At 54.4% G+C, this 26051-nt stretch overlaps 3 protein-coding genes across 9 annotated transcripts in view; 1 reads left to right on the plus strand and 2 right to left on the minus strand.

The window, feature by feature from the left end:
• Positions 1-400: 400 nt before the first annotated feature.
• Positions 401-10831, minus strand: GDPGP1 (GDP-D-glucose phosphorylase 1). Of its 7 annotated transcripts, XM_042988037.1 has the most exons (4): positions 10408-10829; positions 10096-10171; positions 3717-3773; positions 401-2575 (listed from the first exon to the last, which is right to left on the minus strand). In XM_042988037.1, the coding sequence occupies exon 4, from the start codon at positions 2564-2566 to the stop codon at positions 1406-1408; it is 1161 nt and encodes a 386-aa protein (XP_042843971.1). In that variant the 5' UTR covers positions 2567-2575; positions 3717-3773; positions 10096-10171; positions 10408-10829; the 3' UTR covers positions 401-1405. The 7 variants fall into 7 exon arrangements, 6 of the variants coding, with proteins under 6 accessions (XP_042843971.1, XP_042843972.1, XP_042843970.1 ...); XM_042988038.1 differs by lacking the exon at positions 3717-3773 and having other exon boundaries at positions 10042-10171; positions 10408-10831; XM_042988036.1 differs by lacking the exon at positions 3717-3773 and having other exon boundaries at positions 10408-10830.
• A 20-nt stretch (positions 10832-10851) lies between these two features.
• On the plus strand, positions 10852-14654 carry CIB1 (calcium and integrin binding 1). Its single transcript, XM_042988042.1, has 7 exons — positions 10852-11144; positions 11274-11308; positions 12317-12425; positions 13555-13705; positions 13852-13970; positions 14042-14130; positions 14397-14654. Exons 1-7 carry the CDS (start codon positions 11094-11096, stop codon positions 14416-14418), a joined length of 576 nt encoding a protein of 191 aa, XP_042843976.1. The 5' UTR covers positions 10852-11093; the 3' UTR covers positions 14419-14654.
• A 1747-nt stretch (positions 14655-16401) lies between these two features.
• Positions 16402-26051, minus strand: part of SEMA4B (semaphorin 4B) — a 39743-nt gene continuing 30093 nt past the window's right edge. Inside the window, exons 5-15 of the mRNA XM_042988043.1 lie at positions 25069-25167; positions 24354-24465; positions 23930-24043; positions 23643-23794; positions 22386-22567; positions 22097-22247; positions 20981-21191; positions 20784-20899; positions 20354-20520; positions 18301-18386; positions 16402-18075 (exon numbers count right to left, since the gene is read on the minus strand). Coding sequence (XP_042843977.1) covers positions 17333-18075; positions 18301-18386; positions 20354-20520; positions 20784-20899; positions 20981-21191; positions 22097-22247; positions 22386-22567; positions 23643-23794; positions 23930-24043; positions 24354-24465; positions 25069-25167 — 2133 coding nt within the window. The 3' untranslated portion in view covers positions 16402-17332. The remainder of the gene's footprint in view (positions 18076-18300; positions 18387-20353; positions 20521-20783; positions 20900-20980; positions 21192-22096; positions 22248-22385; positions 22568-23642; positions 23795-23929; positions 24044-24353; positions 24466-25068; positions 25168-26051) is intronic.

The following is a 26051-nucleotide window of genomic DNA, read 5'->3' on the forward strand; positions in this document are numbered from 1 at the left end:
GAATTTAAATGTTACACATGTAATATTTAAATTTAAATGTTAAACGGTTCTTTCACAAAATTAAAAATATATATATTTATTTATTTAGAGACAGTGAGTGAGCAGGGGAGAGGCAGAGAGAGAGGGGGGACAGAGGACCCGAAAGGTGCTCTGTGCTGACAACAGACAGCCCGATGTGTGGCTCAAACTCACGAACTGTGAGATCATGACCCGAGCTGAAGTCAGATGCTTAACCAACTGGGCCACCCAGGCGCCCCTAAAAAATTTTTTTTAATGTTTATTTATTTTTGAGAGAGAGAGAATGAGCAGGGGAGGGAGAGTGGGAGACACAAAATCTGAAGCAGGGTCTAGGCTCCCAGCTGTCAGCACATAGCTCTACGCGGGGCTCGAACTCACGAACTGCAAGATCATGACTTGAGCTGAAGTCAGACGCTTAACTGAGCCCCCTAGGCGCCCCTAAACTGTTCTTCTTACGAACTTTTACTTGTACATATTCTGCCTTATCTCGATGAGACTTTATAACATCTTTTGGGATATAAAGCACCTAAAGTTCTACGTAAAAATTTCATACAGGCCTGAACAGAGGACGCCAACTATCCAGGGACGTGAACCTCAGCTCAGCGCCTGTCAACTGTTAAGGATGACACCGTTAAGGGAGCAGTTGCCTAGAGAGGCAGTCACAAGGGCACAACCTGGGCTTCTGGCACCTGACCGCCCTGTGCTACAGTCCCCACTCCAGTACTTGAGAGCTATCTGGCCTTGGGCAAGTTGCAAAACCTGTCAGCCTCCAGCTCCTCATCGGTTAAGTGTTAAATGGGGTTAAGTGTTAAATGGCCGTACTCAAGTTGTGAGGACAATTTGTGATGTAGATGAGGAATATTCAACTCAGGGCTGAGGGCTGGAGGAAAATTCAAGGGTGGCCTGGGAGGGGAAGGTGCTGTAAGCAGGGCCGAACAGACGGGAGGGATGAAGAAATGATAACCAGTGGGGGGCGGGCGACGGGAGAATAAGCAGAGAGGCGAGAGCAGAGGAAACGGGGGCACAGTGCCAGAGGCACATGAACTATCACTCTGCCAAGACGTGACCGGAAGGGAAAAGTCCAGATACAAAGTCAGGAGTACGGAACTCTTGCGCATACTCCCTTCTCAGTGACAGGTTTGACATCCCTGAGGCTTGTCCAAGACGGAAGGTGAGAAGCAGATCCATGCACGAAGGCTCATTTGTTCGATCTATTCTAACGTTTCTTCTCTTTAAAGAGGCCACTTGTCAATTCTTTACCCGTCCCCTTAGGCTGAGACAGGTAAGGAGGCAGTCACAGAAATGCCCAAACGACCCCTGTGGACCCTGTGGACGGCTTTCTGGAAAGGGACTTAGACCGGGTAGAAAATAAATACTTCCGGAAGGATTACTGCTCGTCCTGGGCTATCAAGGCCACTAGCGCTGCCTGGACCTCTTCTGCCTGGGCGGGGGGCAGCAGACAGTCTTGAATGAGGGCCAGAGCAGCCGCCTCTGTCAGACTGCTGAAATCCTGGGACGTCTTGACAGGGAGGTGCCCGGCCAGCTCACAGAGGGCAACATTGAACGCCTCGCCTTCCTTTACCCCAAAACTGGACTTCCGGGCCCACAGAATCACTCGGACCCCCGTGAGAGCCGAGGAGGGTGATGTCTTTCCGGGTGGGGCCCCCCGGGTCACAAACAAATTATGGGCGATCTCGCGGTCAGTCAGATAGTCGGTGGCCCGACATACCCTGCCTATCAAGGCTTCCAAGTCAGGCCCCGGCCCGCTAGTGTAAAAGAGGAAGCCGGGCGCTGGGACGGCCTGGAGGAGGTGCAGATGCCCCCCGCGGTCCAGGGGCTCGCTCGGTGCTCCCTCCACAGGCAGTCTGTGGGCCAGGTAATACCCGTGCAGGTGGAGGTGGTTCACCGAGGCCAGGCCACCCAGGCTGTTGAAGCCGACGCGGAAGCCTGGGTGGGAGCTCAGCAGCACGGCCTCGACCCCGGCCCGCAGCGCACCGGGCAGCAGGCGCTGGGGGAGCCCACGGGTGGGCTCGGGCACCAGCAGCACGTGGCCCCACTCCAAGGGGCTGACGTTGATCATTACGAGGACGTCCTCTTGCTGGAGAGCGCCTGGCAGATCGGGCTCCCGGAGCAGACGGAAGAGGACTTCTCCCGGCCGGATCTTGGTGAAGTTAAACAGTGCAGGGTCAAACGCCTGCTTCACACTACTGATGCTCTGGGGGCGCCTCCTCTGCGCACCTCGCTCCACGTTCAGCTGAGCCACAAAACCCACGGCACCGGGGAGGGTTTGGGTCTGCAGCTCCCCCAGGCGGTAGCGGAACAGCCCCAGCTCCACCCGCTGCCTCCAGGCGGAGCAGAGCACAGAATCGAAGCGAGAAGGTGGTACGGAGTCCTCCGGGAGGCCGGGCGCGACCCTCGGCCACTGAATCCCTTCCAGCACCAGCTCCTCCTGCCCGTAGACAAAGTCAGGAATGCCACGCCCTTCCCAGTCCTTACTGTTCGGAGGCAGCAAATAGGAAGTCTCGTGTGAATCGTGTGGAACAGCCATGGGGCTGACCTGTGACGGTCATAAGAGGTGAAAGATACATGATGCTAACCCATCTCCAGAGATTGTATTTTTATTTTCAAAGAAATTTCACTTTTTGTTCTGAATACAAAACTAATAGATGCCTTTGGGAAAAGATGTTGAAAACACGAAATCACTCATGATTCCATCGCCTACACGTTAGCATTCATTTTTGCTGCATTAAAATATACATGTTCTTTCTAAAAGTTACGTATATTGAATAAACTTTCTCCCCCCCCCCTTTTTTAATGTTTCTTTTGTTTTTTATTTTTGAGAGAGAGAGACAGAGTGTGAGCAAGGGAGGGGCCAAGAGAGAGAGGGAGACACAGAACCTGAAGCAGGCTCCAGGCTCTGAGCACAGAGCCTGACGTGGGGCTCTAACTCACAAACTGCGAGATCATGACCTGACCCCATGTAAGAGGCTTAACCAACCGAGCCACCCAGGTGCCCCTCTCTTTCTCTCTTTCAAGTCCCAATGTGGGGGTTGGACTCACGACCCTGAGATCAAGAGTCAGATGTTAACTGACTCAGCCACCCAAGCGTCTTGTCAACTTCCTTGAGTAGAGAAGCAAACAGAGCTAAAATACAACACTTGATTCCAACACCTGGGGGGAAAAATCACCATTTACATTCAGCCTTATTTTCATATATAGATGAACTTCGATTTTTAACCAATCTTAATTATACATATAGGTTGTTGCTAATTTCATACCTGTTGCAATGAACATCCTGTGTATCTGTTTCCAGACATGTTTTTATTTTCCTTTAAGATAAAATCACAATAAACTACTGGGTCAGAGTAGGCCCGTGCATGGCTCAGGCTTTTGACACATACTCTATCAAAGGGCCCAACAGAAAACTGAAACAGCGTTCTTTTGTATAAGAATGGCCAAGGTTTCAAAGCTGACCACTCCTTTGACGAGAACAGCCTTTCCACCGTTCAGTAGTGATTCCAAATGGCCACGCAGAGAGCCATTGGGTGTGGACGTGCGTAAGCACCAGGGTCGATCCTTCAAGGGGGGAATGCATGGTTGTCTCCTATCTCCCACGCGGCCCTTGGAGCCCTGTGGACCCAGGTGTCCAGGAGAAGGGCCTGCTGTTGGCTCAGACAGGACCTCACAAGGAGGCTTACCTCAGTAGAGTTGCTTCAGCTCAAGTTTGGGCTTCCTCAGCCCTTCCGGTCCAGAAACTTCATATTAATGAAACAGAAAGGAAACATTAAAAAACATACAAAATCACATACCAAAGGTCTAGTTCAGGGGCGCCAGGGTGGCTCAGTCAGGTGTCTGACTCCTGATTGCGGCTCAGGTCATGATCTCACAGTTCAAGGGCTCTGAGCTGATCCAGAGAACCTGCTTGGGATTCTCTCTCTGCCCTTCTCCCGCTCACAGATGCACACGTGCACTCTCTCTCTCTCTCTCTCAAAATAAATAAATAAACTTAAAAAAAAAGTCAAGCTTAATAGGTCTAGAATTTCAATTTTGTAGATGAGAAAGTTGAAATCTACCCCAGAAACCAAGAGCACACTTCACACACTGTATGTTAGGCAATTTGACAATTAAAAAAAAGAAATGGCTAAGATGGTAAATCTTATGCTGTTACCACAATAACAAGTCTTTTTTTTTAAAGTTGATTTCTTTACTTTGAGAGAGAGAAACATAGCAGAGCCTGAAATGAGGCTAGAACCCATGAACTGTGAGATCATGACCTGAGGTGAAATTAAGAGGCAGAAGGTTAACCAACTGAGCCCCCCAGGCCTCCCACCACAATAACAAATCTTTTTTTTTTAATTTTAAAAAGTAATTTCCATTAAAACTTTTTTCTTTAATGTTTATTTATTTGAGAGAAGGAGAGAGAGAGAGAGAGGGAGAGCAAGAGAGAGAGAGAGAGAGAGCGCATGAGCAGGGGAGGGGCAGAGAGAGAGAGGGAGACACAATTTGAAGCAGGCTCCAGGCTCTGACCTGTCAGTGCAGAGCCCGATGAGGGGTTCAAACTCATGGACCACAAGATCACGACCTGAGCCGAAGTCGGACACTCAACCGCCTGAGCCACCCAGGCGCCCCCGTTTTAATTTATTTTTGAAAGAGAGAATGAGCGGGGGAGGGGCAGAGAGAGAGAGGGGGACAAAGGACCCTAAGTGGGCCTCCAATTCACGAACCATGAGATCACGACCTGAGCCCAAGTCAAACGCCACCCAGGTGCCCCTGGAGCATGTGATTCTTGATCCTGGGGTTGTAAGTTTGAGCCCCACGTGGAGTGTAGAGATTACAACTCAAGGTAGAGGCTCAAACAGGTATTTGTACACCTGTGTTCACAGCAGCATTTTTCACAGCAGCCAAAGGCAGAAACCACCCAAGGGTCCGCTGACAGATGAAAGGCTAAACAAAACGTGGTACATTCACACAGTGGAGGATTATTGAGTCTTACAAAGGAAGGAGATGCTGGCACACGTCACAACATGGATGAACCTGGAGGACGTCACGGTCAGTGAAATAAGCCAGGAATAAAAGGATGAACACTATCATATGATCCCATGTATATTAAGTACTGAGAGCAGTCAAATTCATAGAGACAGAAAGTAGAATGGTGGCTGTCAGGGGCCGGGAGAGGGAAGAGGGAGGTTTTTTGTTGTTTAATGGTACAGAGTTTCACTGTTGCAAGATGAAAAGAGTCAATAATGCGGTATATTTAACACTACCGTACGATACACTTAGAAACAGTTAAGACATCGGGGCACCTGTGGGGCTCAGTCGGTTGAGTGTCTGACTTTGGCTCAGGTCATGATCTCAGGGTTCATGGGTTAGAGCCCCGCATCAGGCTCTGTGCTGACAGCTCGGAGCCTGGAGCCTGCTTCGGATCCTGTCTCCCTCTCTCTCTGCCCCTCCCTTGCTTGCCCTCTGTCTCTCTCTCTCAAAAATAGAAATAAAAAAAAACCAAACATTAAAAAAATAGTCAAGATGTGAAATTTTATGCCTATTTTGCCACAATTAAAAATAATCTTCAGTGAGTCTCAGAAGAGATTTAAGAAGTCCAATACTTTGCTATTTGTTTGAGCTATACTTAAGACTATTCGCTTACTTTCTCCTTCAGTCATTTATTCAGGGTCAACGGCCACCTCACACCCACTCCCGATATTCTGGGGGCACCTCTTCCACGCCCCTGCTCCATTTCAGCTGAGCCACAAAATCCAACTATTTAAAGTAACCACTACAGGGGCACCTGAGCGGCTCAGCTGGTTAAGTGTCCAACTCTTGATCTCAGCCCGGGTCTTGATCTCAGGGTCCTGAGTTCAAGCCCAGTGTTGGGCTGCACGCTGGGCACGAAGCCTACCTAAAAAAAAAAAAAAAAAAAGTAACTGCTACATATGAGGCAATGAGGACATAGGAGCAAATAAGGTACAAAGGGTCCCTCTTGTCATAGAATTTATATCCTGTGGTAGAGTCAGACAACAAGCACAATGAACACGGTGATAGTATTCTGTGGGAAATAAACACGATACAAGAGACAGTAACCAAAAGGTGGGATCAGGGCATCGGGCTTCAATAATAGGGCAGGGCTCGGCTCTTGGAGGTGACAGCAGAGTGAAGACACGCAGAATGAGAAAAACCCTGCGATGAAGAGTCGAGGAAAGTGTATTCTAGGAAAGGAAATAGCAAGTCCAAGGTCCTGAGTCAGGCAGGTGCTTGGTCTATTCAAGAGCAGAAAGGAAGCCCCTATTAACTAGAACATGGCTAACAGGTTAACTAGAACATGGCCGACAGGAGGAAAGTGTATTCTAGGAAAGGACAATAGCAAGTCCAAGGTCCTGAGTCAGGCAGGTGCTTGGTCTATTCAAGAGCAGAAAGGAAGCCACTATTAACTAGAACATGGCCAACAGGTGGTGGTGGTGGCGGTGGTGGTGGTGGAATGAGGCTGGAGAGGAAGGCAGGGGCCAGATTAGCTGTAGGGCCTTATGCATCATGGTCAGGAGCTTGGGTTTTATTCTAAATGGAAAAAGAAATCCCTGGGAGGTTCTAGGCAGAAGGACCATCTGATACTTTATAAACCTTTTCCCCAAATGCTGTGGGGGAAGCGGATGCAGGGGAGCAAAGCGGAAGGGGACCATTCGGGAGGCGACTCTGACGGCCAGGTGGGCGAAGAGGCAGACTGGCTGGCACAGGTGGCAACAGATGGAGAGGAGCAGGGGATGTGGGCCCTGCCTGCAGGGCCCAACCAACAGGGCCCGCGGACAGGCTGGCTAGGGGCACTGAGGCACGGGGAAGACGTAGGAGGGACCTAGAAGGACAAGGTACACTGCAGTGGCATTTACAGAGCTGGTGGAGCTGATGGTGGGGTGGGGGGTGGGCACAGGCTGATTAGAAAGCGGGAGGACTGAAGAGGAGGAGCCCAGGAGGAACCTGGGCATCCGAGACACGGTGTAGACAGCTGACAGTCAAACCTGGAGGTCAAGGGTAAGGTGTGGACGAGATACAAATTTGGAATAACATGTAAAGCCAGGGGCTAGGACAAAGGACCCAGGGCTAAGATGACACCAGAGGGCTAAAAATACAAGTAAAGATATACTGATCAGTTGAATCAATAGAAAATGCGTTTGGTCATATTTATACTAAAGTGAACCAGTAGGCAAAAAGCATTATGGACGAATAAAGAAGAATAATATAGAGTGATCAATCAGTAGTGAGCGTGTGACAGGATCAAACCTTTATAGGAAAACCAGGAGAAAGGGGACACCGGGTGCACGTCTATCTTGCGCCAGGCACGTTCTAAGTTTTCTCTAGTGACCTGGACGAGTCTGTGAGGTGGGTATCATCCTGGGACAAAGGTGAGAGATTAGGTTTTACAGGCTGACGAGGTGCTTGAATTCCAGCCCTAGCATTCACTAGGAATGTGACCTTGAGCCCCGAGGACGAAGTCCATTTCCTCACCGCGGGCTCTGGGCTCTCAAGCCTTAGCTGTGCCTCTCTCGCTCACACCTCTCTCTGCTCCTCACTCTTACTGGACTTGTTCCTGCTCAGGGCCTTGGTGTCTTCTGTGCTTCCTGCCTACAACACCCTTTTCCCAGATTTTCTTCACATGGCTGGCTTTTTCAGGTCTCAGATCAAATGTCACTGCCTCAGAGAAAGCTTGTGTGGCCATCCTATCTAATGTCCCAAGGGAAATAGGAAGAAAGAAATAGTATTATAAGCAGGGAAACAAATGTCCTGGAAAACAACCACAACAACAACAACAACAAAATGGAATTCAAATCCATGAGTTAGTAGTTATGAACATAACTTTAAAAAATTTTTTTAATTTTTTTAAAATTTAGAGACAGAGCATGAGCAGGGTAGGGACAGAGACAGAGGGAGACACAGAATCTGAAGCAGGCTCCAGGCTCCGAGCTGTCAGCACGGAGCCCGATGTGGGGCCGGAACGCACGGACTGTGAGATCATGACCTGAGCTGAAGTCGGATGCCCAACCGACTGAGCCACCCAGGCGCTCCTGAACATAACTTAAAAAAAAAAAAAAAAAAGATTCAACTAAGGGGAGCCTGGTGGTTCAGCTCAGGTCATGATCCCAAGGTCATGAGATCCAGCCCTGCATCGGGCTCTGTGCTGGGTGCGGAGCTTAAGATTGTCTCTTTCTTGGGGCGCCTGGGTGGCTCAGTCAGTTAAGCATCTGACTTGGGCTCAGGTCACGATCTCACGGTTTGTGAGTTCGAGCCCCATGTCGGGCTCTGTGCTGACAGCTCAGAGCCTGGAGCCTGCTTCGGATTCTGTGTCTCCCTCTCCCTCTGCCCCTCCCCCACTTGTGCTCTGTCTCTCTTTCTCTCAAAAATAAATAAAGCATACAAAAAAATTGTTTAAAAAAAGATTCTTTCTCTCTCATAAGTAAATAAATAAAATAATTTCACAGGAAACACTAGAAGCTACTTTTTTAAAAATTTATATTTTGAGAGAGACAGAGAGACAGAGAGACAGAGAGAGAGAGAGAGAGAGAGAGAGCACGTATGCGCGTGCAAGCAGGGGAAGGGCAGAGAGACGGGGGGACGAGGATCCAAACTGGGTTCCTCACTGACAGGCTGATGGTAGCAAGCCCAATGTGGGGCTTGAACTCACGAACCACGAGATCATGAGCTGAGCCAAGAAGTCGGACTTTCAACCGAGCCACCCAGGCGCCCCTAGAAACTATTGTTAAAAGCATATCAGCAACTCAGGTTTTACACTGTTTCAAGAGTTGATCAGGCAAGGCAGGACGGTATGCTAACCAGGCTCAGAATGCCTATTTAATAACTTACAATGAGAAACGTGCCAAACGGCACAAAATGTTCATATTGGCTAATCAGTATAGTCCCTCCTCTATATAAAAATGTACCAGGAAGCAATATTATAATCAGAAGGCTGTTCAAAGAAGGGCTTAGCACCAAGTGAGGTGGCTGGGAGATCTATGTCACTGATGGTCACCACGGCACAGGGCCTATTTCCACATCTTCACTGTGAAGAGACAGTCTCACCATGAAGTCCAGGGACTGGCCTTGGCTGGCCAGTGCTCCCTCCCCTCAGTCTAGTACAGGAGACAGTATGACAGCTTCCTGTTTCCTGTCTATCCTTTTACTACCCAAAGATGAATCCTTTTTTTTTTTTTTAAATTTTTTTCAACGTTTATTCATTTTTGAGATACAGAGAGAGAGAGAGAGAAAGAGAGAGAGACAGAGCATGAGTGGGAGAGGGGCAGAGATGGAGGGAGACACAGAATCCGAAGAGCACTCCAGGTTCTGAGCTGTCAGCACAGAGCCCAATGCAGGGCTCGAACTCACAGACTGCGAGACCATGACCTGAATTGAAGTCGGGACGCTTAATGGACTGAGCCACCTAGGTGCCCGAAAAATCCTTTCTTGCACAGGAAGAGCCAGCCTACTGTCAGGATGATCAGGTTGGGACTGGGCTACACTCCACTCACCTAGACTGGCTTTGGTGTTCTCACTGCTCTGCAGCCCCCCGCTTCTTGGAAGAAAACATTTCCACAACGGTGGGACTCACATGCTGATATAGTGAGTCTTACTAAAGTCACTCTCAGATAGATGAAGGCCTTATTCAGTGCTGGGGAAGTCATCACTCAGCAACATTTACTCAACGACTGCCACCTCTCAGATCCTGCAGATCGCAATTCTCCTAGCTCTTCACGGGGCTTACAGACAAGTAAGCCAAGTCAACGTAAACTGCACTGGGGATTCTGTAAGTATAAGGTTCCTAACCTAGTCTAGGGAAGCAGGAAAGGCTTCCCTGAGGCTAAGAGGAACTGAGAGCCCAGAGAAAGGGACAGAGGCTGAAGTCAGATTTCAGAGGGTCCTAGACTGGTTTTTAATCATTAGTTTTAAGCTGAAATCAACAGGATCAGGCTTAGACTTCACAAAGATCAGCAAGCAGAATAAATCAGGAGAGGCAAGAACGAATTCCAACAAGTGTGTCAATTATACCTCAATAAAGCTGAAAACTCCCACCTCCTCCTCTCAGGAACCTGTAATCCTCACCTTCTGGACTAGTGTAGGTTCGTTCATGCATGCATGCATCCAATTCGTTGAAGCCTTCTACGTGCCAAGCGTTTTCCTAGAGATTGAGAGGGGACAAGAGCAAACAGGTCACCCTCGGTCCTTACCGCCTCTGGAAGCGACGTGGGTCAGAAGAGAGCACGTCGGCTGGAGTAAGCAGTATGGCCATGGAGAGCCGTGAAAAGAGACTTAGACTGGGGTGACCTCTTTCAAAATGGAGCTTAGACAAGTCACGGACCACCCCCCCTCCCCCGCACCGGACCTGTTCTCCCCATTTGTAAAATGGGAACCTACCCTGCAGGGCCCTTGTGAAAATCGAAGATCACTAAGCACGGCTCCCGGCACTCTGCGTACAGCCTCAGTGGGCCGCAAGGTTCTGTGATTTCTGGAGGTGGCATGCGGGCTGCAACACGTGCGGCGAGGGCACAGTGGTACGAGCTGAATGAAAAAGCCCTCGCCGAGCGGATGCTTGGCCGGCAGCCTTCGGCCACGTAGCGATTCTCGAGGCTTCCCGGATATCCAGGCACCAGGTACTTCCCTGATGCCCCTACCGGACCGCGCCCAAAGCCTCCGCCATCACCGACTGCAGTCGAACCGGACGCAACGCGACACTCGCCGCAAACTCCTATCCTAGCCATGGCGAAGCCGTGGCGTGCCGAACGCATGCGCAGTCCGCACGCCCGCGCGCGGCGGGCCCCGCCCCGTCCGCTTCAGAGGCGGGGCCGTGCGGGCTGGGTTCCGCCCCCGGAGCGTCCGGCCCCGCTCCGGGCCCCGCCTCCACCTAGCCGCGGACCTCCCGAACCGGGCCCGCTGAGCCCGGCCGGGAGCGCCTGGGCGCTTTAAGGAGGGGGCGGACCCGGGGGCGGTGGCCCCAGGAGCGGTTGCCGCGGGAACGGGGCGGTGACGCGGCCCGAGGGCGGAAGTGAAAAAGTTGCCGGCGCCCCGAGACGAGTTGGCGGAGTTCTGCGTGCGGCGCGGCGATGGGGGGCTCGGGCAGTCGCCTGTCCAAGGAGCTGCTGGCTGAGTACCAGGTGCGCGGGACGCCGGTCCCCGGGGAGTTTGCGCGCGGGCCTGCGCTGCGGAGCGGGGTCCCGGGGCGGGCGGTAGGGCGGGCGCGGCCTCCGGGAGGCCCGCTGAACCCCTCTCGTTTTGCTTTCCAGGACTTGACGTTCCTGACCAAGCAGGAGATCCTCCTGTAAGTGCCGTCTCGAACCTCAGCTCCCGGATCTTCTAGAGCTCTGTCCACGGACGAGTTTAACCAAGGGTCCCCCAGGGGGAGGGACGGGGCCCGCGGCCGAGCAGGTGCCCGCGCCCCGGCCGCGAGCCGTCCCCGCCGGCTCGGGGGCCCCCGATGCGCACCGCAGAGCCACCTCGAAGCCTCCGCCCGGGCTGGGCGCTCCGGGGCCTGCGCTCCGCTGGCTCCTGTGTTATCGAACTTCCCGCCCCAGCCCGGCGGGGGCTCGGCGGACTTCGCCTACCGGGAGCCCGGCCCCTCGTAACTCGACCTGAATATACACAGTAACCGTTAACGCTTACTGAGCACTCGTCGTGCGCCAGCAACTGTGCGAAGTGCTTGCCTGTATTACCTAATTCAGTCCTTCGGAGGGAGGTGCGGGGACAATGAATCGGGTTTCCGAAAAGTTTGTTTACTTGCCTAAGAGTACGCTCCAAGTGAGAGGATTTGAATTCGGGCTGGAAACCCCTTCCTAGCCGTGTGCCAGCTTTTTGTGGTGAAGGCGCTTGAGTGAGGCGATTCCTTGGCTTCTCTTGGCAAAAATAATCCCAGTGGGAAGGAGCTGGGGGCGGAGGAAGAGATCGTGTAGGTAGCTGCTGAAATGGAAGGCTTTGAGGAGCTGGAGATCCCTGGAGTGAAATGAAAGTGAGGTTTCGACTTTACTCTTTTCTCACTGTTTTTCAGGGCCAACTGCTGGCTCCTTCTGCACCCTCTCCATCCCTCTGGGAGCTCTAGAGCCAGTCCCAGCACAGTGCCTGGCACACAGTAGGCCCTCAGTAAAGACCCATTGCATGAATGGACTCCCAGCCTGTAGTCTTGTGACATATCTCCCTTTGGCTTATGCCTGATGGCTGAGAAGCTCTGTGTATGGGGCTTAGCTTGTCACCTGGTTTACAATGGGTAGCAAGGCAAGGAGTGGGGATGTGATACACAGGCAGGTTTGCCAACAGGTTCCTCTCCTTCTGCCAGAGCCCACAGGCGGTTTTGTGAGCTGCTTCCCCCGGAGCACCGGAGCACAGAGGAGTCACTGCAGACACGAGTGTCCTTGGAGCAGATCCTCAGCCTTCCAGAGCTCAAGGTGCCAGTCCCCCACCCTGCCTCTGCTATTCATCTTGAGATCATGTGGTCACTAGTCCCCATTCTGGTCTTTCCTCCATTTAGTCCCAATTTCCTGGGGACAAGGGCTTTATCAAAATCACCCAGTGGAATTCACTAGAATGGTGTTTTTCAAACTGGGATTCTTGGACATATTATTGGAGAGTCAAGTAAGTTTTGTCCTTTATTATATTTTTTAATTTTATTATTTGTTAATGTTTATTCATTTTTGAGAGAGAGACAGATAGAGTATGAGCGGGGCAGGGGGGCGGGGGGGCAGAGGGAGAGCAAGTCACAGAATCCAAAGCAGGCTCCAGGCTCTGAGCTGTCAGCACAGAACCTGATGCGGGGCTCGAACCCATGGACTGTGAGATCATGACCTGGGCCGAAGTTGGCCGCTTAGCCAACTCAGCCACCCAGGCACCCCTGAGTTTTGTCCTTTAAAAGGAGTTGAGAGGCGCCTGGGTGGCTCGGTTGGTTTAGTGTCCGCTCTTGATTTTGGCTCAGGTCATCTCACAATTTGTGAGTTCAAGCCCTGCATCGGGCTCTGTCCTGACAGTGCAGAGCCTGCTTGGGATTCTCTCTCTCTCCCTCTCTCTCTCTGTCCCTCCCCCGTTCTAGCTTTGTCTGTCTGTCTCTCTCTCTCAAAATAAATAAGCCTAAAAATAATAATAAATAAATAAAAGGAGTTAAGTTACTGTATTAAAGTTTGAGAAGCTCTATTCCAGAGGCCAAATGCCTCTCCACAGGGTTGCTGTGAAAATTTTTAGGCAAAGGGCCTGGCCTGGTGCCTGTAACACAGTGAGTGTTCAAGTAAACGTGTTTTATAGTAACCAGCCCATCTTGTTCTCTGCTTAGGATGCTTTCATCTTCCTTCTCTGCCCCTAGGCCTGCTGTTGGGTCAAACTGACTCGGTTACAGAGCCGTCCCTGTCCCTTCCTCAGTCACTTGGCTCTCCCACCCTCCATGCTGGCCCCAAAACACTGAGCATGCTCTCCCGTGAGCCCAAGCTCATGGTACCGTGACCTGCTCCCTCCAGTTCCTGGCAGGGTTTGAGGAGTGTGTGACCTGGGCTACATCCCATGGCGTTCACAGAAGGCTCTCTCGCCTAGGCCAACCCCTTCAAGGAGCGAATCTGCAGAGTCTTCTCCACATCGCCAGCGAGGGACAGCCTGAGCTTCGAGGACTTCCTGGACCTCCTCAGTGTGTTCAGTGACACAGCGACTCCAGACCTCAAGTCCCACTATGCCTTCCGCATCTTCGGTGAGGGCCAGGAGCAGCCTGGCGGGACACGGCCTGCTCCCACATGGTCCTGGTGGTGGTGTTCCTGCTCGGGAGCCGGGGGTCTCTGTGGAGCCTTGGAGCTCACGCTGACCACATTCTTTCTGGCTTCCCGCGTCCGTCCATAGACTTCGATGATGATGGAACCCTGAACCGAGAAGACCTGAGCCAGCTCGTGAACTGCCTCACGGGCCCGGGCGACGACACGCGGCTTAGTGCTTCAGAGATGAAACAACTCATTGACAACGTGAGTAGCCAGGCCGGGCCAGGGAGCGGGAGGGGAGGGCTAGGACTTGGCCTGAAGCTGTCCTTTCCCAGATCCTGGAAGAGTCCGACATCGATCGGGATGGCACCATCAACCTCTCAGAGTTCCAGCACGTCATCTCCCGCTCACCAGACTTCGCCAGGTATGAGGGTCACGGTCCCCCTGCGTTCTAGTTACCCCTGGGTCCCCGCCTGCTGCAGCTGGGCCTGGGATGTTGGGATGGGAGGTGGCAGCCAGGCTGAGAAGGCCCCAGTTCCTCTCAGCGTCTCAGGGCAGCTCTTCCAAAGGGGACGGACAGACGTGGGTCAGCCCGTTCCAAAGGGTCTTAGGGAAGATGTGGGTAAGTTTGGGGTTAGTGTCTCCCCTCCTCTTCCAGCAGAAAACCTGAGCCACTCTTTTCTTGTTCAGCTCCTTTAAGATTGTCCTGTGACAGGAACCACAGCCATGTGTCCCAGCAAGCACCCTGCCCAAGAGCCTTTCCACTGCTGAGCTGTGGCCGAGGTCATGCCTGTGTTGCCAGGGCCGGCCGAGCTGGCCTAGCCCAGAGCTGGCACTGTGCAGTCCTGCTCCAGGCAGGGGAAGGCCCTCCATGGCGGGGCCTCTCCTGTCACTGTCATCGCTCTATTTGTGTTCTACTAATCTATAATAAAGGTGTAGATGTTTTGACCCTTTGTGTGATACTAGAAACACAGGTATGGGACAGAACTGGACTTCCAGGAACCTTTGGTCATACTGGGAACAACAGGATTTAAAGGGCCAGTGGGGGGGGGGGGGGGCGGGGCTGGGTGGCTCAGTCGGTTGAGCTTTCGACTTCGGCTCAGGTCATGATCTCGCATTTCATGGGTTCAAGCCCCACATCGGGCTCTGTGCAGAGCCTGGAGCCTGCTTCAGATTTTGTCTCCCTCTCTCTCTGCCCCTCCTCTGCTCTCTCTCTCAAAAATAAACAGACATGAAAAAAAAGTTTTTTAAAGGGGCAGGAGGAAGTGAGACTGTAGCTCGCCTGGCCCACCCCCCACTGAGGGTGTGAGTATAAAGGGTAGCAGGACAGATGGAACCCCTCTATGTCCTCATGGTGGTGGTGGTTACATGAATTTCTACACGTGTGAGAATTTACACAACTGTGTGCCAAAAGAAAAAAAAAACATCAGTTCTACTGTATGATCGTTCAAAAAATAAAATTTTGGGGCGCCTGGGTGGCTCCATCGGTTAAGCGTCCGACTTCGGCTCAGGTCATGATCTCACGGTTCATGAGTTCCAGCCCCGCATCGGGCTCTGTGCTGGCAGCTCGGAGCCTGGAGCCTGCTTCGAATTCTGCGATTCTCTCTCTCTCTGCCCTTCCCCCACTCGCACTCTTTCTCTCTCAAAAATAAAATGTTAAAAAAAATTTTTTTACACACACACAAAAAAAAAATCATAAAAAAATTTTGAAAACTAAGAAAATGGGGCGCCTGGGTGGCGCAGTCGGTTAAGCGTCCGACTTCAGCCAGGTCACGATCTCGCGGTCCGTGAGTTCGAGCCCCGCGTCAGGCTCTGGGCTGATGGCTCGGAGCCTGGAGCCTGTTTCCGATTCTGTGTCTCCCTCTCTCTCTGACCCTCCCCCGTTCATGCTCTGTCTCTCTCTGTCCCAAAAATAAATAAAAAACGTTGAAAAAAAAAAAAATTAAAAAAAAAAAAAAGAAAACTAAGAAAATGACAAAACCCCTGATCCCCTGTGCTGTCACCCTGAATGGACTGGGGAAGGTGCAGAGTAAAGGGGCTGAGGGAAAGCAAATGAGTTCCTTGCCCCCAACCCATCAGGGCATTACACTTCCCACCTTAAGGACCACACTCCACTGAGAGATGGAGTTAGCCAGGCCAGGCTGGTTCTGGCCCACTAGCCCCTGGAACGAGGAGGTTCAGAACCTCTCAGAACTCAGAGAACTAGACCAACCTCAAAAAATAACAGTCCTTTGGGGTGCCTGGGTGGAGTGTCCCGACTCTCCATTTTGGCTCCGGTTATGATCTTGCAGTTCGTGAGTTCGAGCCCTGCATCAGGCTCTGCACTGACAGGGCAGAACCTGCTTAGGATTCTCTCTCTGTCCCTCTCCTTCTTGTGTGCATGTGTGCATGCTCTCTCTCTCCCTCTCTCTCAAAATAAACAAACATTTAAAAAAAAAAAAAAAAAAAGTAGGATCCCCTGGGTGGCTCAGGTCATGAGCCAGGTCATGATCTCACCGTTCATGAGTCTGAGCCCGAGTCGTGCTCTGTGCTGACAGCTCAGAGCCTGGAGCCTGTTTTGGATTCTGTGTCTCCCTCTCTCTCTGCCCCTCCCCCCTCACACTCTTGTCTCTCTCAAAAAATAAATAATAAACATTAAAAAAAAATGTTTTTTAAGTCACAGTCCTTTAAGAGGAAAGGCCATGATTGTTTCTATTCTTTAGATTTTATTTAAAAAAAGAAAAAAAAAAGTAAAGTGCATCTCATTAAAAAAAAATATAAAACCCACATAAACTCAGGGCCCCTGTGTTGGGCAGTGTCCATATACCTTAGAATGGGGGCAGGCAAGTACAGGGGATGGACTCTGGGGAGGACTAGGTTTAGGGGGGAGTCTGGGGTGGATGTGGGGAAAAGGGACACAGGTTTGCAGGCTGGGGTGGAGGAAGGCAGGCTTCCGAGAGAAAGGCGTCCATCGTCACAAACTCTCTCCCGGACTCGCGCTGCCCCCCCTCACACGTGGCCACAGCCTGATACAGGCTGGAAAGGTCCAGCAGGTGAGCCGGAGCCCAGGGCCTTGGGAGGGCTGCGGGGGCGGTGTGGCACCCCCCCTTCCCCCCGGTCCCTGAGGTGATGGGATGATGGCTGTAATGGGCCGGCCAGCCGTCGAGGCGGGACGCACGGAGCCCGAGCCGGCCCTTGCCTCGGCAGAGACCAGGGGCAGCCGGTGGCGGCAGGCTAAGGCAGAAGGTGGAAGAGGCAGCCGGTGGGGGTGCCCAGCTCTGGCTCAGACAACCACTTTGGGCGAATTCCCACGCCTCCGAGGCTGAGGCTGCGCGGAGGGGCTGCGTGCGCGCCTGGGGCTCCGGGCTGTCTCCTCCTCACTCCTGTTTCACATTTTCCGTTGTTTAAACAAAGGGCTCAGTTTACACAGGGAGCGCTCTTCTGTCCATCGAGGCAGGCCCCCATCTTCAGCTGGGACCTCCAGGGCCGCGGCTGTGGGTCGGAGGGGGCCTCGCTACGTGGCCCGCTCCATCGCTCCCGAGGCTCGGGCGCCACAGTTGTGTTCCGCGAGAAGCGGAGGCCCGGCTGACCCCCTCCGAGCACTCACGGCCTCTGAAGCCAAGGTGGACTCCTCTAGAAGTCAGCTCTCACACCACGGAGTCCCGGATCTCAGAGCCCAGGCGGACCCGGGGCCGGGGGCACACCGGGGACACCTCCACAAAGCTGTCCTGGATGCTGAGCGGCCTCTTCTCGGACTCCGTGAAGACGCGGGGCCCCGGGGGGCTGTCTGACAGGGCCTGGTAGCCTCGGTGGTCGAGAGGGGTGCTAGGGGGGCCTACGCCGTTAAGCGGCCGGGTCTCAGGTGGCAGCGCCGTAGGGCGGGTCTTGGGGTGCACACTGGCACACTCCCCCTGCTTCAGGAAGACTTTCATGCCACCCCGGTGCCGGTAGAGGAAGAATAAAATCAGGAGCACCACAGCGAACACGAAGAGCGCGCACATCACCAGGAACTCGGTCCAGTAGGACTTGTCCGCACCCCAGCTGGCCTTGCCACCTGCCGGCGCGCTCACCCGCGACGTGCTGATGACGACGGGCACGCCGCCGCTCCGGTCTGCTCGGTCCGCGATCAGGTCCTCTACTACCTTTGGGCAGTAATTGGCCACCAGCTGCCAGAAGCCCTCCTCCAGCGACCAGCACTGGAACACCCCCAGTTCCTGCTGGCTGCCCACCAGCAGCAGGTCCCCAGTAGGCAACACGCGGCAGGAGGCCGAGGCATTGACAGGGGCCCCGTCGTGGAGCCAGAGCCGGGTGGCCAGGTTGGAGAGGAGGGGGCAGGCCAACGTGTTCACCGTGTTGGGCTGAAACTGGACCCGCTCACACGGCTTCTCACCTACAGACAGAAGACGCACGGCGTGAGGGGGGGCCCGGCATCCACGGTGGCCCCGAGCTCACCCGCCTCTCCCTGGACTGTGATCCTTGTACCATGATGGAAAACTCGGGGGGCTCTGAGTCTGGGACGTGGACAGAAGGAAGGGCATTTATACCCACCGTTGCCTGCAAAAGGCTTCTCAGCGGACTTGGCCCCCACCTCTCCAGCTCAGACAGGGCAGTTTACCTGTTAGTACAGGAGCCGGAAACCGGGCTGAGGATGTGTTGCAGAGGCCCCTGGCGTTCGCCCCCTCAATGTCCTGGATCCACGGCCTGGGGACCAAGAGACAGTCTGGGATAAGCCAGGAAACCACTGTGAGCCTGCATCGCCTCCCCCCTCCCCCCTCAGTGCAGCCAGGCCGTCACGTGGCCCTGCAGACCCAGGCCTGGCCAAGGGCCTAGGGGGGCTCAGGGACCACCAGGACCAAAGCAGGAGTAAAAAGGCAGCTTCCCCATGCTGATTCCCCACCTACAGTTTCTGAGCCAGCACCTCCTCTGTTTATACATTATTTATTCTAAATACAAGTTACTGTCACACTCCCCTGAATTACAAAAGCAATGTGAGCTTTTAGAAAACATCTGGAAGGACAGCCGGATCTATATGCATGGATCTGTCTTCATGCACATGCACTGACTTGTTTAATAAAACATAATAAAAAATAAAAGTCCTTTTTTCTAACCTGTTACAAAAATTTTTAATGGTTTTATTTATTTTTGAGAGACAGAGACAGAGCATGAGTGGGGGAGGGGCAGAGGGAGAGGGAGACACAGAATCTGAAACAGGCTCCAGGCTCCGAGCCGTCAGCACAGAGCCCGACACGGGGCTCGAACTCGCAAACCTTGAAATCATGACCTGAGCCGAAGTTGGACGCTTAACCGACTGAGCCACCCAGAAGCCCCTTAAAAGTCATTCTTGATACACTCAGAAAACCTAAAACTCAACCAAGTACAAAGGCTGAAAACACTACGGAAGTCACACACAATCCACCATCTGGTAACCGTGATGGGGAGTATTTGTGGTGCATCCCTCCAGGTGGACGTATGTGTACTTGTACGTGATTCTCTGAAATATAAAACCGGCACCGGGTCTCCATGTGTGTGAAGCAAGGTCACTACAAGGGGGACAGATTCCATCTTTATTTAAAATACATGTAGGGGCACCTGGGTGGCTCAGTCGGTTAAGAGCCAGACTTTGGCTCAGGTCATGATCTCGGGTTCGTGGGTTCGAGTCCCATGTGGGGGTCTGTGCTGACAGCTCGGAGTCTGGAGCCTGCTTCGGATTCTGTGTCTCCCTCTCTCTCTGCCCCTCCCTCACTCATGCTCTGTCTGTCTCTCTCAAAGATAAACATTAAAACATTAAAAAAATAATAAAAAATAAAATAAAATAAAATAATAAAATAAAATAAAAAAATAAAAATAAAAATAAAAATAAATAAATAAAAAATAAAATAAGTAAAATAAAATAAAATATAAAATAAAATAAAATTAAAATAAAATAAAATAAAATAAAATAAAATAAAATAAAATACATGTATTTTGGAGCGCCTGGGTGACTCGGTTGGTTGGGTGTCTGACTGCGGCTCAGATCATGATCTCACAGTTTGTTGAGGTTGAGGCCCACGTTGGGGGCTCTGTGCTGACAGCTCGGAGTCTGGGGCCTGCTTCGGATTCTATCTTCCTCTCTCTCTCTGCCCCTCCCCCACTAGTGCTCTCTCTCGCCCTCGCTCTCTCTCTCTCTCCCCCTTGCTCTTAAAAAAACATTAAAAAAATTAAAATAAATAAAACACGTGTATTTGTATTTTACATATATATAGAAAAGTCTGGGAGGCTATATTTCCATCAAAATCTCACTGGGATTCTCTCTAGGTGGTGGGATTAGCGACAGTTTTTATTTTGTTTACGCTTCTCTCCACTTTTAGGTTTTCTGTATGAACATTTTACAACCTGACTTAGTTCTCTTGAAAGCCATTTTTAATGGGTTTTGTTAACGGATCGTCGCGTAGCCCTTATTTTTTGTTAAAGAAAAATTCGCACGCTAATTTTTCATTGCTGCGACGCTTCACACTACCGAATGGGTAAGGCAAACATAATTTCTTGCCTAAGCCAGAACCCTTTTGAGAGTCAGAAGGGAAATGTTTAAAAAAAAAGAAAAAAAAAGAAGGGCCTGTGGAAGGTGCTCTGAGGCCAAGGGCACAGGACGGGCAAGTGGGACAATGGGAAGGGCCTGCAGACGCTCTCACCTGGAGGCCGCCTCAGGGTGGTAGAGGCTGACGTGTCTGCAGCTGGAACCGCTCCAAGCACAGTAGGGGTCCCGGGCGAGGACACAGTCCCCACAGCTCTGGTACAGGCTGCAGTTGGCCACAGGCACCTGGACAACGCCTGAGTGGGAGGCAGCGTAGAGCAGTCCCTGCACAGACACGGGGCGGGGGGTGAGAGGCGGGCACGGGCGGCCGGGGCCACCTCGCACGGCTGCACCTGGCTCGCGTGCCCACCAGAGCCACTCCCCAGGGGGCCTCCTCTTACGCCCCCCGGGCACCCCACTTTCCGTTGGCTCATGCCACGAGACTGGAACTTTCCATCCTGCGGGCGCCAGGGAGAAGCTGGCTGGGGCCCGCTTATCGGTAACGAGGGGCACCCGGGCGTGCTCCCCGGGCTCCTCCTCCAGCTCACCCTGCTGGCGTCCAGCAGCAGGTTCTGCACGGGCTGTCCTGGCGAGAAGATCTGGAGCTCCTCGACGATGTGCACCCTGGGGCCCACGCCCACTGCTTTGTGCAGCCGGCCATCGCCTGGAACACGGACAGCGCTCAGGCCCACAGCCCCACAGCCGCGTCCCCCGAGCCCGAGCCCGCCCCGCCGCGGGCACTTACCGGTGCCCAGGAAGAGCACGTCGTAGGTGTGGTGCAGGCCGGACACGCGGTGCACGGCCACGCGCTGGTAGCGGGCGCGGGGCTGCAGCAGCAGCAGGCGGCTGCGGACCTGCCCGTCCATCAGGAAGTGGTCCTTGAGGAAGTTCAGCACACGGTCTGGGAGTTGCAGGGACGAGCTGATCTTCCTCTCCCGGGCACTGTCGGTGATGCACTGAAGGAGAAGGCGGCGGCGTGAGGCCGGTGCCGCTTACAGCGGCCAGCAGGGCGGGAACCGCGTGGCCGCCGCCAGGATTGCCGGGCCCTGCCCCCGCGGTGGACGGCAGGGCCACCCGCCCGCCCCGCAGACGCCACTGCACGTCACCCGCGGTGCCGCAGGGAGCCAGCACACCGATCGGGAGGCCCCGGGGCGAAGCCTGGGTGCGGGGCACCCAGGGGCCCTGGCCGGCAGGGTTCCCCTCCCTGCCCAGGCCCCTCGCCCTCCCCCAGGCCTCAGGAAGCATGCCACGCTTCTGCTGCTTCAGCAACATTTCACCGATGCCGGAAGGAAGCCTAGGCTAACCAGCGTCTCCTAGTGCGGGGGGCATGAAGGTGCCCTCCCAGGGCCCCAGGTGCCCACGACGGTGACAGCTCGGGGACGCCCTCCCTTGGCTCTGCTTCCTCCTCTAGCTTTCCTATTCCCTCACGGTGCTTCCTGAATCACCTCCCTTATGAACCCCCGGCACTCAAATCCCTGTTTCAAGGTCCAATGGCAATAGGCTGCCATTATGGGCAGCCTATTAAGCTGGATGCAAAGAAGGACGATATCCCCACGGCCGGGCCGCTCGTCACTCAACAGCCAGAGGAGGAGCTCACAGCTGGGCAGGGGAGAGACGCGGGTGCAGGGACAATGGCAGAAGCGTGCACTAAGTGTCCCGATGGGCACACACCTGCTCACCCTAGATAGGGCTACGGCATTCCAGCATTCGTAGCCACGTGTAACCCAGTAAGACAAGCAGGCCTGGCTTTTGTCCCCACGTTCAAGAAGAGAAAACAGGCTCAGAGAAGCCCAAGGAGCCCAGCACGGTGTGGGGACCTTTGTCATCCGCACCCCACCCGGGTGCAGAGAGCAGCACTTACCGCTCCGGGCCGGGGTGTGGGCACTGGGTGGGTCACAGTGTACCACTGCTGTGTCTCCCGGTTCACCTCCTTGTACAGGCCGTTGAAGGCCTTCTGCACGTCTTTCATGGTGAAGACACAGATGGCGGAGCCCTCCGTGGTCCCCCTGTGCCTACCGTGGAAATGGCTGGATTCACCCAGGAGCCCCGGGGCTCCGCATGAGGCCGGCTTAGCCCCAAGGCCGGCTTGGGGCCCCAGTCCCGTCACCCCCCAGCCGTCCCATCTCTGGTTAGGTCCCCGGGGGCCGCACCACTGGGATGTGAAGACCCCATAGAAGAGGGTGTCCCGCCAGTCCTGGGGGCTGGGGCTCAGCGTGAAGACGTCCTGCAGCACGTTGAACGGGAAGCCGTCGTCGGGCCGCGAGCAGAGGAGCTGGGCCTTGAGGAAGGACGTCCAGCGTTGCTGCAGGACCCGCTCGCCGCCCTCGTCACCCTGGGGGAGGGGGAGAGACACTGGGCTCAGCCTGGGCGGGGGCTGGGAGGCAGGGGGAGGCTGGTGCCCCTTGCGGCCCCTCCCCGGTGGTGGTGGTAGCTGACCCAGACCCTGGGAAGGGCAAGCGACGGCTGGGGCCGAGTTCCATTTAAAAGCAAGAAGCGGGGCGCCCGGGGGACTCGGTTGAGCGTCCGACTTCGGCTCAGGGCGTGATCCTGAGGTTCGTGAGTTCGAGCAACGCACAGGGGCTCTGAGCTGACAAGTGCGGAGCCTGCTTGGGATTCTCCCTCTCTCCCTCCCCCATTCGTGCTGTCTCTCTGTCTCAAAATAAGTAAAGAAACTTTAAATATACAAAATAAATAAATCAAATCAAGAGGACTTGACGGCAATGTCCAGGAGGCCGGCCGAGTAAAGGACAGTTCCCTCACTGTGGAACAGCCAGAAACAGAGAGGGGTCTCCTACACGCAGGGAAAGAGGTCACGATTCCCAGCAAACACCTAAATACCCGCATTACAGTAGAACTCTTGCTTTGTAAGCGGTGTTTTAATAACGCAAATACGTATATATTTACACATATACAAAAAAAGATTCCCAAGGGGCATTCTAAAACGTTAACAGCGTGGTCACTTGTGGTGAGGCAGCAGGGTTCTAACACTAACCCAGTCCACATCTAGTTGTTGCGTACCACGCTCCTGAGAGCTTTCTGTGGATGGATTTTACCCACGCAACATCACTGAACAGACGAGGACGCTGACTGAGAGGGCACGGGACTTGCCCAAGGTCACAGGACCCAGTGGGGTTTGAACCGAGGCAGCCTGGTTTGAGACTATGCTCTGGATCGCGATGGTCCACTGCCTCTTCACCTTGTAAGTGACTGTTGTGCACACTTTTCTGTATTTCCACGTTTTCTTAAATAGGAAAAAAAACATTAAGAGCTATTCTCATTTAAAAGGACAGAGAGGAAAGCAGTTAGCCAAGCTGTTCCTCCTGGAGGACAGGAGATGCCATCTCCTGGCGTTTCCTGATCCTGTACCCGAGGAGCCTTTGGGGTCTCCGGGGCGGCCCGTCCCTCACCTTGCAGATGCGGGCGATGCGGGACACGATGGTGTTCTCAAAAAACTCAAACTCCTGGCCAGTCTCGCTGAAGAAGAAGTAGATCTTGTCATCGTCCCCTTGCAAACTGCCCAGGCTCTCGGGAACGTAGGCTGAGGCCACAAACGCTGGGTCTGGGGGCCAACGGGGAGCACGGAGTCAGCCCGGGCATCCCGGACAGGCGGGAGAGTGTTCTCGGCCCTGCAGGGAGAGCGCGCCCCTCCCTGGGCTCCGGGGACTGCCCACCGGGTGCACGGGGAGGACTTCACCTTGGAGCCAGTTGAGGGAGCTCTCGGTCTTGGTCGGGCGGAGGCTCTGGCTCCGGGAGATGGCGGGGTCATTGCCTTGGAAGCTGCTGACTGTTCCGGTGTACAGCTCACCGTCTGCCAAGAGAACGTTCCCATGGGAATGGCCCCTCGGCACGGCCCCTTCTGCCCGCTCAGGGCCCGGAGTGACCCCAGCACTGCCCACCACGCCTGAGGTGGACAGGGAAGAGAGCGGCAACCGGGAACAGCCAAAGCAAGGGCAGCCAAGGGTCGCCCCGTGCCCCCTGGGAATCAGCATGGCGTGAACCCGCCAGCTCAGGCCTGGGGTCCCGCCCCCGCCCACCCCCCCCACCCCCCCACCTCCCCGCCCCGCCCCGCACATGGAGCCTCAGTGAGCCCATCCTGCCACTCTGCTCCCAACACTCACCAACCACCAGGGCCGTAGACTTGAAATTGGGGTCAAAGGGACATCGGCCCTTGCCATCTTCCAGGAGGATGTTCCCCGCCTCGTCCTGTGCCAGAGTGAAGTTCTCCACACTCTGCGGGGAAGCAGACAGGAGAGCTCAGGGGCTCACCAAGGAGCCCGCGGGCCTGGAGGGAAAGGAGGGAGGTGTGCCCCACAAGGCAGCTCTGTGGGGGGAGAGGCGGGAGGCAGATCATTCTCATCTCTGCACCGGGGGCACAGTGCTGGCACCGCCTGGCAGTGGCCCTGTGTGGTGGGCCCTACCAGCCCCAGGGGCCACAGAGGAGACTAGACGGGACTCGAAGGGGCAGCAATGCGATTCACACCCAGGCGTGTCTGACTCCCGTGCTGCAACCCGCTGCCTCAAAGTGCCGCCCTCTGCCACAGGAGGGTGAAAAGCAGAAACGCAAGAGTGTGTGCGAGGAGGGGTGCGCAAGGTGGGCTCCGGAGCTGAGTGAGGACGGGGGACAGCTAGAGGAAGCAAGGGGTGGTGTCCTGGGTCGGCCAGGGTGTTCACAGGCACCCCTCCTTCCCCCTGCAGGCCAACCCGGCCACCAGATGGGGGCGGGGCCTCAGGGCTCTCAGAGCCCACTGTTCCCTAGAAGCTCGGCCCTGGGTCCTGCCCTTGACGACGGATCGGTGCTGGAGAACGGCTCCTGGCGCGGAGGGGGACACTCACGATGTAGGTGCACACGGGGCTGAAGGCTGCTGTGCCGCAGGTGAACAGGTGGCTGCTGTTGAGCGGAAGGAGGATCTTGACGTAGTTTTGACAGTCGCGCTGGGGGAGGAGGGAGGAGGCTGTCAGGCCCAAGCATGCCACCAGGGGGCACCGCCAGGCCCTCACCACCAGTTGGTGGGGGCGGGGGCGTGGTGGGTAAAGCCTCTGCTCTCTGGTGCGCCTCAAATCCCAGAGCAAAAGAGAACCCAGCAGCCTCCCAGGGCAGGGTATAGACTGAGGACCACGGACAGTGTGCACTGGAGGGGAACCCAGGGGCTCCACTAGATCTGTGTTCCGGAAACTTCTCTCCAGCCTGAGAGTGAAGGCACAGGATCCCTCCCTCTTGCGCTGTCTTGTTCCCTGAGGGTCTTCTTTGGAACCTCGGGGAAAACCTCTGGTCCTCCCCACCACCTCGTGAGGAAGCCACAGCCCAGAGCAGGACCCTGGACCCCAGACTCATGGATTGCCTCTGTAAGGGTGTCTGACGGGTGTCTCCGACCAAGCATCCTGTCGTTCCCCCAAAACTTCCTCCTCTCAGACCTCTCCCCCTCAGCTGTTCAGGCTCCAAAGCTCACGGCCGTCAGCCCCAACTCATCCCTCACACCTCCCATTTCCCCACCAGGAAATCCTGGTGGGTCCATCTTCAAAATACATCCAAAATTTGACCATTTTTCACTCCCTTTACTGGTACCACCCCGGTCTGGTCTCCCTCCCTCTGCCGCTGCCCCAAGGAGACCACTCTCCACCATGGCAGCCAGAGGGACTCTTCCTTTTTTTTTTTAAGTTTATTTACTTTGAGAGAGAGGGAGAGAGAGCAGGGGAGGGGCACAGGAAGGGAGAGAGAGTCCCAAGCAGGCTCTGCACTGACCATGCGGAGCGTGACACGGGGTTCGGTCCCATGAACCGTGAGATCACGACCTGAGCCGAAACCAAGAGTCGGATGC

Source organism: Panthera tigris, chromosome B3, assembly GCF_018350195.1.
Source record: "Panthera tigris isolate Pti1 chromosome B3, P.tigris_Pti1_mat1.1, whole genome shotgun sequence".
Lineage (NCBI taxonomy): Eukaryota > Metazoa > Chordata > Mammalia > Carnivora > Felidae > Panthera > Panthera tigris.